This window comes from Stenella coeruleoalba (assembly GCF_951394435.1).
Source record: "Stenella coeruleoalba genome assembly, chromosome: 12".
Classification (NCBI taxonomy): Eukaryota; Metazoa; Chordata; class Mammalia; order Artiodactyla; family Delphinidae; genus Stenella; species Stenella coeruleoalba.
This window is the reverse complement of record NC_137158.1, coordinates 50,785,071-50,797,675: the sequence shown is the minus strand read 5'-3', so window position 1 is coordinate 50,797,675 and position 12,605 is coordinate 50,785,071. Positions and strand designations below refer to the sequence as shown.

At 34.6% G+C, this 12,605-nt stretch overlaps 1 protein-coding gene across 4 annotated transcripts in view; it reads left to right on the top strand.

The window, feature by feature from the left end:
• The window catches only part of TBC1D32 (TBC1 domain family member 32), a 182,397-nt gene that overhangs the window by 114,655 nt on the left and 55,137 nt on the right, over nucleotides 1-12,605 (top strand). For all 4 annotated transcript variants that reach the window (XM_079939019.1, XM_079939017.1, XM_079939018.1 and 1 more), the window contains one exon: nucleotides 9,003-9,128. In XM_079939019.1, coding sequence (XP_079795145.1) covers nucleotides 9,003-9,128 — 126 coding nt within the window. The remainder of the gene's footprint in view (nucleotides 1-9,002; nucleotides 9,129-12,605) is intronic.

Genomic DNA, 12,605 nt, shown 5'->3' with positions numbered 1-12,605 from the left:
GTAACTCCTGATGTAAATAAACTTGAATGTTCCAAGAACTCCTCAGTAGTCACTCTTTACCCATACAAACCTCTGGAGGCCCTTCCTTTGCGCTGTCTAAGAAGCAAACAGAGTGAAAGCTAATAACAAATATGTTACTTTCCCATTCTTTCATCTTGCTTGTCTTTTACTTCATCTCTTGTCTTTTCTCTTTCTTATGGTAATTATCCTATATATATTCTGCATCAATCATATAGGTCTTTGAAAAAAAATTTTTTTTTTTCGGTACGCAGGCCTCTCACTGTTGTGGCCTCTCCCGTTGCGGAGCACAAGCTCCGGACGCGCAGGCTCAGCGGCCATGGCTCACGGGCCCAGAAGCTCCGCGGCATGTGGGATCTTCCCAGACCGGGGCACGAACCCGTGTCCCCTGCATCGGCAGGCGGACTCTCAACCACTGCGCCACCAGGGAAGCCCTGAAAAATTTTTAAAACAGCTTCATTGAGATATAATTAACATACTATACAATTAACCCATATAAAGTATGCAATTGAGTGCTTTTTATTATATTCAGGTATGTGCAACCATCACCACAAATTTCAGAACATTTTCATCACCTCAGAAAGAAACCCAGTATCCTTGCTTTCCCCTCTTTCCTCACCCAGCTCTGAGCAGCCACAAATCTTTCTGTCTCTAGAGATTTCTCTAGTCTGAGCTTTCATATGAATGGAATAATATAGTATGCGGTATTTTGTGAAACAAACTTGGATTGTTTCCACCTTTTGGCTGTTATAATAATGCTGCTACAAACATTCCAGTACAAGTTTCTGAAAGCACCAAATCCTAGCCACTAGGCTACCAGGCAACTGCAGGTACAAGTTTCTGCATGAACATGTTTTCATTTCTCTAGAATGTTATACCTAGGAGTGGAATTGCTGAATTATATGTTAACTCTGATAGTTTGAGAAACTGCCTCACTGTTTTCTAAAGCAGCTAAACCATTTTACATTCCCACCAGCAGTGTATGAGAGTTGATGTTTTCCACATCTTCATTTGTTATCTGATATTTTTGATTCTAGCCATCCTACTGGGTGTGAAGTGCTATTTCCTTGTGGTTTGATTTGCATTTGCTTGCTGACTAATAATGTTGAGCATCTCCTCATGTTCTTTTTTTAAATTGAGGTATAGTTGATTTATAATATTAGGTAAATTTTAGGTGTTCAACATAGTGATTCACAATTTTTAAAGATTATAGTCCATTTATAGTTATTATAAAATATTGGCAATATTCCCTGTGTTGTACAGTATATCTTTGTAGCTTATTTATTTTATAGACAGTAGTTTGTACCTCTTAATCCCCTGTCCCTATCTTGTACCTCTCTGATTCCCTCTCCCCATCTCCCCACTGGTAACCACTAGTTTGTTTTCTGTATCTGTGAGTTGTTTCTTTTTTGTTGTATTCACTAGTTTGTTTTATTTTTTAGATTCCACATATAAGTGATACTCTTCATGTTCTTATTGGCCATTTGTATATCTTCCTTGGAGAGATGACTATGCAGATCCTGTGCCCATTTTTCAATTGGGTTATTTGTCTTTTTATTATTGTATTTTTTATATATTCTTAGTATAAGTCCCTTATCAAATATATGATCTAGAAACTTCTTTCATGCCTTAAAATACATTGTTTGTGCTTCTGGGCCTCTGCTCTTGATATTCCCTTTTCCTGGAGTACTAATTCCTACTCTTCATTTGGGTAATTCCTTCTAAACCTTTTGAAGCTTAGTCTGAATGTTACTTCTTCATAGAAGTAATTTCCACGTTATGTAAAATAGACTTCTTCCCTTGCTTCTCTCTCTGGCTCCCTGTTTATTTCTCTAACAGCACTTATAGTTTACCTATGAAGTTTACTTATGTATTTATTTTTTCACTGGCTGCTACTCTAGAATGTCACCTCCATGAACATTTTTGTCTAAAGTAGTAGGCAATAATAAATATTTATTGAATGAATGGGGGAATTAATATTGGATTTCTTCTCCCTTTATTTTTCTAATCATCAAACTCTGTCTTCTAAATCTTTGTCAGAGGGCACTGGGAATTCCTTCTAGGCTAATCTGAAGTAAGTTTAGAAATTTTAATTTATACCTGGAATAACCTCTGATCTGACTCAGTTTTTAGAGAATGAATGGTTTTGCAGTTAGAAAGCTCCTTGAGCTAGACTTCTACATATATCATTCATGAAGGTCACTTTTATTATTCTTATTTTATCATTTACAAAATACTACTTTACCCATATATAGCACGTGAAAGGTATGCATTGTTAGCATTACATCTCATTTTTTCACAGTTGAAAAAAAAACCAAAAAAATGCACAACCTTTATTCTGTGATTACATCCAATTTAATCTTTTATAGCTTTCAGTGTCTTAACTCTACCACTTCCTCTACTGCATTTCTACTTATCTCATAGGAAATTGATTTTCTGACTGGCAAAAACATTCTGTTTCAAGTACTGTATAAAAGAGTAAGTTCCATGGTGATAATCATTCCCTTTAATGGAAAGCACAAAATAATGTTAAAATCGTTACTCTCAGATTATTCAGATATTGTAATTGGATATTTTTAGGTGACTTTATACATATATGAGAAAACAGGTCATTTTAAATCTTATATGAGAGATAAATCTCACTATGGTATCTTTTTTTTTCTTTTTGCCTCAACATGAAGTTGTTTTTCTTTCTACAAATTAAATGAGAAAAAGAGGGAGATTGTCATACAAAATTGAAATGAGTTCTAGATAGAACTTGCTTTTCACACTTTGTAATTTTTCAGCTCTGAGTGAACTTTGTATAAAATCTACGTTGAATCGTTAGATTCTATGTGTTGATCAAATGCTTACAAGGACCATGTGATGTTCTTAGGTGAAGATCAGGAATCTAAGTCACTGTATTAAATCTGTATTATTTGCATAGATTTGATACTTTATAAAGGCACAAGTGAACATTCAAACCATTGGCAATGTTTATTAAAACATTATGTGTTAATATGTTGGGGGGTGGAAAAGGCTTTTTGCTAAGTATTTTTATATATGTCTACTTTGAATGTTTCATAGTTGGAGCCTACTGTTTATCGAAAGTTAATATTGCAATGCATTTTAGTCAGTAAGAAAACAAATATGGATAAAGTTTCTAAATTAGAGATGGAGCTGTAGAAAAACAGCACCATATTTTGTGTCTCTGGGGTTATTCAATGTTGAGTGAATGAGCAATAAAGTTGATAGCTTTTGTAGTTACAGTCTTAGGATGCCAACATATTCTAGCTCTCAAGACATGCTGATGTTATTTTAAATTGTTTGCATTAAAAGATGTTGAAATTTAGCCTTTTCAACTACAAATACTGTTATTTTGCCATTAGAATAATATCCTTATTTTTAAAAGACAGTTTTCATTTCTCTATATTGATTTTGTTTACCAAATTTTTATTTTTATCTTACTGGGTTTAATTCTTTTTTTTTTTTTTTTTTTTTTTTTTTTTGCGGTACGCGGACCTCTCACTGCTGTGGCCTCTCCCGTTGCGGAGCACAGGCTCCAGACGCGCAGGCTCAGCGGTCATGGCTCACGGGCCTAGCTGCTCCGCAGCATGTGGGATCCTCCCAGACCAGGGCACGACTGGGTTTAATTCTTTATTCACTGATACTGCTCCTTGCTGACACTTTGGTAATTTCTGTCTTTTCAGACATTAAGTTCATGCCCATGTCCCTATGAATTATCTTCATGTCTTTTTAACTTACAAATGGGATGACAATCATTATATAATCCTAATAGTTAGATTCAAAATTGGAATATTATCTACATAGTAAGTAGAATTGAACTTAAGAGGAGAAAAGGGAGAATGAGATGACCTATAATGGCAACTACATTTTAATAAAAGAATGAAAATTGCCAAATTAACAAATGAGTAGACTAGGTTGCTTTTATTTCTAGTCTGATAAATTATGTAAGATTTAGGATTACCACTCTTCCTCCAATCAACTAAAAATAGAATCCCATGGGAAAAATTGAAAGTGCTTTGAAAAATAGTATGATACTACATAAAATGTAATGCAACATGATGATGAGTATTCTGATTTTAAAAGCCTTTTTGTATTGTGTCTTACACATATAGTCTATAAATATTTTTAGTGATGAATTCTCCCTTTTATTAAATATTTATCTAGGCCTTTATGTCAAGTCAGACACTTTTTCTTTTTTCTTTCTGTATTGTTTCTAACCTTGGAATTAAAATTTATTTTCTGCAGGTAAAGGTAAATGGCTTTGATTTGGCATCATCCTGTTAACTGAGAATAGGGATATAAGATTATGGTTTCTTTCCAGTGTAGTAAATCTTGAGCTGCAGCTGTTGAGATACTTAATTTAAAAATCAGAATAAGTATTTACTTTTGAACGGTAAAACTCTTCATGTGCTTCTTACTTTCATGTTTGCAACAAACATGAATGGCAACCAGCAGAAATAGATCACCTGCTAGTTTAGGTGCAGGTAATAAGGGAAAACTAATTCCTTATTTTTTTTTAAAAAACTTTTCACTGATTTCTCTTATAGTACATGCTTAATTATCACATATTAAAAGGAAAAGTGATACAATAATTCCAAAGTGAGGAATAATCTATATAACATATAGATGTCATGGGTTTAAGAACTCACAGTTCAAACAAAATAAAGACATGGAAGAATTTAGATACTCTCACATTTAGAAATGTAGGGAGAACTAATATTAAGCATCTGTCTAGTTGCTTCTTGGAGACCACTACAGAGTCTTCTTATTTATTGTATTAAGAGTAAGCTGGAATAACTGTATTAATCTACATGGAAAAAGAAAAGATAAAGCAGAAAACACAAATTGGAAGCAAATATTTCACAAATGAGCTTCAGTCTAATAGAAAGAAGGGTGACTTTCCAAATTAAGCCTAGGAATCTGTTGCTAGTTAGTTTATGAAATCTTCCATTTATTTGTTTCTTTTGTAGCAGTTGTTTATGATATTCTGTATAAAATGGGCATTTAAAATGTCTGATATCCTCAGAAAGAAGTGCTAAAAGTTTTCTGTATAGATTTTCTTTGCATTTACAGTAAGCTTACATTTTTCCTCCCCTTGAAATAGAGGTTCTTTTTACATTATTTATAGTATAAGTATAATCTTTACTTCTATATAATAATCTTTTGAGAAATAAATTATACAATGTCATCAAGTATGAAAAGATTATGGTGCTTACCATAACAAAGAATTTCAGAGTTTAGGTATGAAATATTGACTCTAATTGAATTTTGTAAACATGAAACTTGATGATTTTCCTTTCTTCCATTTTACTCAGTGGTAGTAAGTGCTTAATTGCTTGTTGCCAGAGGGAGCTGTCCTGTGCATTGTAGGATTTTTAGCAGCCTCCTGGTCTCTGCTCACTAGATGCCCATAGAACTCTCTCTTTGCACCCACCCCTCCCAGCTGTGACAGCCAGAAGTATCTATAGACAGTACTGAAATATGGGGAGCAAAACTTAGTCCATTTGAGAACTATAGCTATAGATTCGTTTTTCCATTCTAGCACTTCATACAAATAGAATCACATAGGATACTTTATTTGTGCTTGCTTTCTTTAAGCATAATGGTTTTGAGATTCATCTAGTTTGTTACATGTACCACTTGGTTGTATCATTTTACTAAGTAGGATACCAGTGTAGATAACTATGATTTGGTTAAACATCACTTTTTGTTTGTATTTTCTTAAAATCCTTAAAAACAACTGCTTTAAAATTTTGGGCTGCTAATTGTATCACCTCAGTCCTTTCTGAGTCTTTGTATTAACTGATTTAATTACTGGTTATGAGTCGTTTTTTCCCCCTTTCTCATGTTAGTAATTTTTAATTGAATATTCAACATTATTAATTTTACATAGTTGAGTGCTAGATTTTGTTGTCTTTAAAGAGTAATGGACATTTTTGGGCATGCAGTCAAGTTACTCGTGGATCAGTTTGATCATTCAGGGCTTTCATTTTTTTGTTAGGGTAGGTGCAAAGTTGTCTTTATGGCTAATTTAACTCTGTTACTAAGGTGTGACTCTTCTGGTCTGTGGAACACTCTGGTAATTAAGGAGGACTCTTCACACTCTGTTTGGAACTTGGACATCTTCTAACCCTATGTATCCTCTGGGAATTGTTCATTTTACAGCTCTCAGCTGTTCTTCACCCAGTCTTGTGGAGCTTCACTCTTCAACTGCACAGCTGATTCTTTGCAACCAACTTGACAAAGACTTATACAGATTTCTGGAGTTCTTCCTTTGTTCATCCTCTTCAGTACTCTGATCCACAGATTTTAGTCTCCTCAGCCTCTCTGCAGTTTGACTTCTGTCTCTTTAACTCAGCCAGACCTCCAGGGCATCCCCCTTCCTGCACAGTGATCTTGAAAGTGATTCAAGAAAAAAAACAGGGCCCAAGTGTAAAAGTTACCTCATTAGTTTCCCTTTTCTCAGACATGACGGTCCTGTACTGCCTATTGGCCAGTGTCTGAAAACTGTTTGGGTATATTTTACCCATTTTTCAAGTTGTTTATGGCAGGAAGGCAAGTCTGTTTCTAGTTCCTCCATCATGGCCAGAAGCAGGACTCTGGTTTTTATTTTTGTGTGTGTGATTATAAACATAGAAATTTTGGCAAAAATGAAATTCTGTGTATCGTTCATGCTTGTTCTACTCCCCAAATCACTGATTCAGAGTTACTGTATTCCTATGGTACCATTCCTTTGATTCCGTTTCCCCTTGCCTCATTCTCCATGCCCATGGGCTTTTGCTGGAGTAAGATTATTAGCCTCTCTCTGGACTTCCTCACTTATTCTGTACAAAGTTAGGAAAGAAAAATATTTGGTAGGTGAATTTTGGAGAAGAAATGGAAAATCTTAGATTAGCCTACTTAAAGGCTATATTTCCAAGTTAGCCTACCGTTTTATTTTTTCTGTTTTTAAAAAGTTTTTTTAAGTTAGCCTATCTTTAGATTATACTCATACCTTTCCTAATAAGAGCAGTCAGGAGAGGCCTTTGGTTGTCTGTCATTGTCTGTAATTGAATATATTCAGTGCAGGGGAGATACTTGTAAGTCTGTGTGGGAGGAGATCCAAGTTATGGTGCCTAATTTAGCTGTTATAGTACTAGCACTGATATTTGAACTCCATTTATCTTCTCCTGTCTACTTTTCATTTGGTTCCAAATTTAGAGGGGGGGAATAAAGGAACTGTTTCCCTCAAACTTGGTAACATCACAGATACAAATTTTCAATAAACATATCAAATCACTAAATATTTTTTAGCCGTGACGTTGCATATTGAAGAGCTCACGCTTCCACTGAGAGCTGAGGGAAACGATAACCAGAGGTTATGAGCATACAAAGTTGTCTCTCTAGGAGTCTTGCAGGCACTCTGTCTCCAGCTCAGCATTTGTTTATTGTCTCAAATCAAATTTCCAGGTACTAAATTGGGCCCTTTAGCCTTTCTACCAATTGGTAGATTCAGATGCATACCACATTTGCTGCTTCAGAATTGTTTACACTCTAGTGCCTGTGCTCTTTTCCTTAGAATGAGATGAAAAAGCAAAATAGAATAGCAAATGTGAAAGGAGAGAGACAGGAGAGCAAGATGAGGCTGTAGAGCCAGAGGGAAGAGGCAAAAGATAACAGGATTTTTAAAAAGCAAGTAATTTACAGAAGAGCTGTATGGACGTTCTCTATTTGAAGGAGATGGTGGTGGTTATAAAAGGCAGGCTTACACATGGATAGAAAGAATGACACAGAAGGAAACAAAGATGAAAAACGAACTGCATTTGTCTTTCCAGTCATGTGCCACTAGTGATTTTTTATAGCAGTATAACTGACTCTTAACAGTATTATATTAGTTTCAGGTGTACCACATAGTGATTCAGTATTTTTATAGATTATGCCCCATATAAAGTTTTTATAAGATATTGGCTACATTCTCTGTGCTGTAATTTTATCCTTGTATCTTACTTTACACCTATGGGGGGTGGGGCAAGATCAGTGAAGGGGATTAAGAGGTACAAACCATTAGTGATTCTTAATAGGTTCTAGATAGTTTGTTCTTGGGAAATAAATAATGTAGATATTCTAAATGGAAACTATAAAAATTCCATTTTAATGCTGTTCAGTTGTCTTTTACCTAACTTATATTGAGATGCATTTAACATTAATACTCTGCTGTTAATAATATAATTTTCAACAAAATTATCAGCTTTGATATTTCTTGTTTAAAGGTTTTGAGAATCTTTATTAAAAATAATAATTTTCTCCTTTGACTAAATCAGTTTCATTTTTCTCTAGATATTGCTTCTGATTGAGGCCATTTATGAAATATTACAGAATCATTCTGGTCTTGATACTTAAAGAGAATACATTAGATTAGTACTAGATATCAGAATTATACACTCTTCCAACAAAACAGTTCTTTCTGGTTTATGTGTATATTAGTGTGCATATGTTTGGTATAATTATATACTCATGATGATTGTATGAAAGAATATGTCTGTAGCTTTGATATGAGAAGGTTTTTTAGTGACCTAATTGTCAAATGTGGAAAGTTGAATAAATTATGATTTATATACTTAATCATATAATTTTATATATGATGACCATGAGGACTGTGTGAGGATATGTAGCTGCTTTTTGGACTAAATAAAACCAGTTTAGACCATTGGAATATGTATGTCTTTTTTGTTGTTGTTATATACACTTCTTATGTATGTCTTGATTATGCTCAATTATACTCCTATCTGTGTATATATAGTATATGCATACACACAGGCATACACACACACACATGCTTTATGACATGTAAGTTTCATGAGGGCAAGTGACCTTGTCTGTCTAGATAAAATAAAATACTTTTTCTGGAACTTGTAACTGTTTACATAATTAAGTTGAATACTTATTTTTCAGTGTATCTAGCATGTTTTGTTAACATAACAAGTCATCTTTCTTATTAGACAATGATCTTGGCAAACTTCTATTGCACTTCAAAATGTCTGATAAGCAAACTGAGTGGATAGAAAACTGCCGAAGACAATTTTGCAAAATGATGAAGGCCAAACCTGATATAATCAGTGGAGGTGGTGAGTATGTTTTAATTTTTGTGAGTGTTTTGGCTTGAAGAGTATATTAGCAGAAGCTGTGTTTTCCTGAAGACTAGTACTGGCATATCATATCTAGAATACATGATATTAATTCCAGAAGTCCATTGACTTCTGAGAAATTTGTGGTCCTGGAGAACAAAAATTAAAATTTGAGAAATTACTCAGCTTTCTTTTAGTACTGTTTCAGAGGCCTTGGAAGCTAAATCTACCTTTGCCTAGGTAACAGTTTGCTTGGTTTCACCAGCTTTCACCTAGCTATACCATACTGCTATGTTTTTGGAACTTTATTGAATGTTTTGACATATTTTGAAACTCCGCCACATCTAGCCAAATAAATTTAGTGACTTTTAAGGAAATTTGGGTGTGTGTGTGTGGGGATAACTATGTTGTCTAACCAGCAAGCAAGTTGTTTTATGTTCAGATATTTATATGCGTGCATGCTTCCTAAAATTATCATGTTTTAATTAACATTATCTTAAATAAAGATAGTCTAAGAAAAAGTTCTAATGTCAATATAAGCTAGATTTCTTGAAAGCTATAATTTGAAAATGATTGTCCTCTTTATCAGCCATGCTTTATGGTTTTCATGTTTGTATCATTTGCTGTAAAATTAAAAATGGGAAATAAAAATAAGTTTATATTTTGTTGGAGAAATTATATTTTCAGGGAATATGATATATATGGGCAAGAAATCAAACATTATTCTCCAAAATTTTAGTGTAAAATGAGCAGTTCACCTGTTTCATACGCCCCCAAATATTTTAAAAATAGGTATTAGAAATATATATTTATCACTGGTTGCATAATAGAAAATATTTAAAATAGGTTTTGCAAATGCCAAAAGGTACAGAACAAAATGAGAAAGCAGCAGCTTGGAATATTGTTCAGTTTAAACACCCTAAATAAAGGTGTAGTTTTCTGAGTTTCTCTCTTACAGAAATAGTGATAAGACAAGAGAGAAATCACCTGTTCAGTCCTATCCATGACTCTGAAACAACATAAACAAGTAGAACATTACCATTAAAACTGTGTTCTATTTGGAATCTTGGGGCACTTCCCACAAGATTTGACCTTAGTTCTACATTACTCTGATACCGTGTCCACTGTTAGATTTTGAGCTACTTTCAAAAGTAGATCTTGACCTCTCTGCCCAGCAAGGTCTAGTAGGTTACACAAAACTCAGTTACTTTTAACAGCAACTTTATAAGATAGCCTGCATTTTATGGATAAGGAAACAAAAGCCAGGAAATGTTAGATAACCAGCTCAGTTCACAGTGGCAGACCCAAGAAGTGAATTCAAGCAATCTGAATCCAAAACTCGTGCTTAGTATCAGTTTTCGATACTACCTCTTTGCACCTTCTCTTTACTACCTAATATTTTCCACGTGGGAGGCAAACAACATTTATTAAGTAAACCCAGGTGAGCGTAATACTGATTGAGATAGAAGATGATAAAAGTTTTTAATATCTCCAGTCTCATAGCATACTTGTTTTCTGTCTATAAGCTAAGATGAACTAATTTGGGGGGTAAGCTGCAGAAATACTAAACAAATAAATGCTTTTGTAAGGCAGGCATGCTTATTTGTCTGTGTGCGTGCACATGTACATCTGGCTCTATAATCTGGTTCAACTTGGGTTTTTTTTTTTTTAGACATCTTTATTGGAATATAATTGTTTTACAATGGTGTGTTAGTTTCTGCTTTATAACAAAGTGAATCACCTATATGTATGTGTAGATACATGACTCTTTTTGAATTATGGTTTGCTCAGGGTGTATGCCCAGTAGTGGGATTGCTGGGTCGTATGGTAGTTTTATATTTAGTTCTTTAAGGAACCTCCATACTGTTCTCCAGAGTGACTGTATCAATTTACATTTCCACCAGCAGTGCAAGAGGGTTCCCTTTTCTCCACACCCTCTCCAGTGTTTGTTTTTGTAGATTTTTTTGATGATGGCCATTCTGACTGGTGTGAGGTGATACCTCATTGTAGTTTTGATTTGCATTTCTCTGATGATTAGTGGTGTTGAGCATCCTTTCATGTGTCTGTTGGAAATCTGTATGTCTTCTTTGGAGAGATGTCTATTTAGGTCTTCTGTGCATTTTTGAATTGAGTTGTTGGCTTTTTTGATATTGAGCTGCATGAACTGCTTGTATATTTGGAGATTAATCCTTTGTCAGTTGCTTCATTTGCAAATATTTTCTCCCATTCTGAAGGTTGTCTTTTCGTCTTGTTTATGGTTTCCTTTGCTGTGCAAAGGCTTCCAAGTTTCATTAGATCCCATGTTGAATAGTAGTGGTGAGAGTGGGAAACCTTGTCTTGTTCCTGGTCTTAGGGGAAATGGTTTCAGTTTTTCACCATTGAGGATGATGTTGGCTGTGGGTTTGTCATATATGGCCTTTATTATGTTGAGGAAAGTTCCCTCTCTGCCTACTTTCTGGAGGGTTTTTATCATAAATGGTGTTGAATTTTGTCTAAAGTTTTTTCTGCATCTATTGAGATGATCATATGGTTTTTCTCCTTCAGTTTGTTAATATGGTGTATCACATTGATTGATTTGTGTATATTGAGGAATCCTTGCATTCCTGGGATAAACCCCACTTGATCAGGGTGTATGATCCTTTTAATGTGCTGTTGGATTCTGTTTGCTAGTATTTTGTTGAGGATTTTTACATCTATGTTCATCACTGATATTGGCCTGTAGTTTTCTTTCTATGTGACATCTTTGTCTGGTTTTGGTATCAGGGTGATGGTGGCCTTGTAAAATGAGTTTGGGAGTGTTCTTCCCTCTGCTATATTTTGGAAGAGTTTGAGAAGGATAGGTGTTAGCTCGTCTCTAAATGTTTAATAGAATTCACCTGTGAAGCCATCTGGTCCTGGGCTTTTGTTTGTTGGAAGATTTTTGATCACAGTCTCAATTTCTGTGCTTGTGATTGGTGTGTTTAATTTCCTGTTTCTTCCTGTTTCAGTCTCGGAAGGTTGTGCTTCACTAAGAATGTGTCCATTTCTTCCAGGTTGTCCATTTTATTGGCATAGAGTTGCTTGCAGTAATCTCTCATGATGCTTTGTATTTTTGCAGTGTCAGTTGTTACTTCTCCTTTTTCATTTCTAAGTCTGTTGATTTGAGTCCTCTCCCTTTTTTTCTTGATGAGTTCTGGCTGATCGTTTATCAATTTTGTTTATCTTCTCAAAGAACCAGCATTTAGTTTTATTGATCTTTGCTATTGTTTCCTTCATTTCTTTTTCATTTACTTCTGATCTGAGCTTTATGATTTCTTTCCTTCTGCTAACTTTGGGGGTTTTTTTGTTCTGCTTTCTCTAATTGCTTTAGGTGTAAGGTTAGGTTGTTTACTTGAGATGCTTTTTGTTTCTTGCAGTATGATTGTATTGCTATAAACTTCCCTCTTAGAAGTGCTTTTGCTGCGTCCCATAGGTGTTGGGTCATCGTGTTTCCATTGT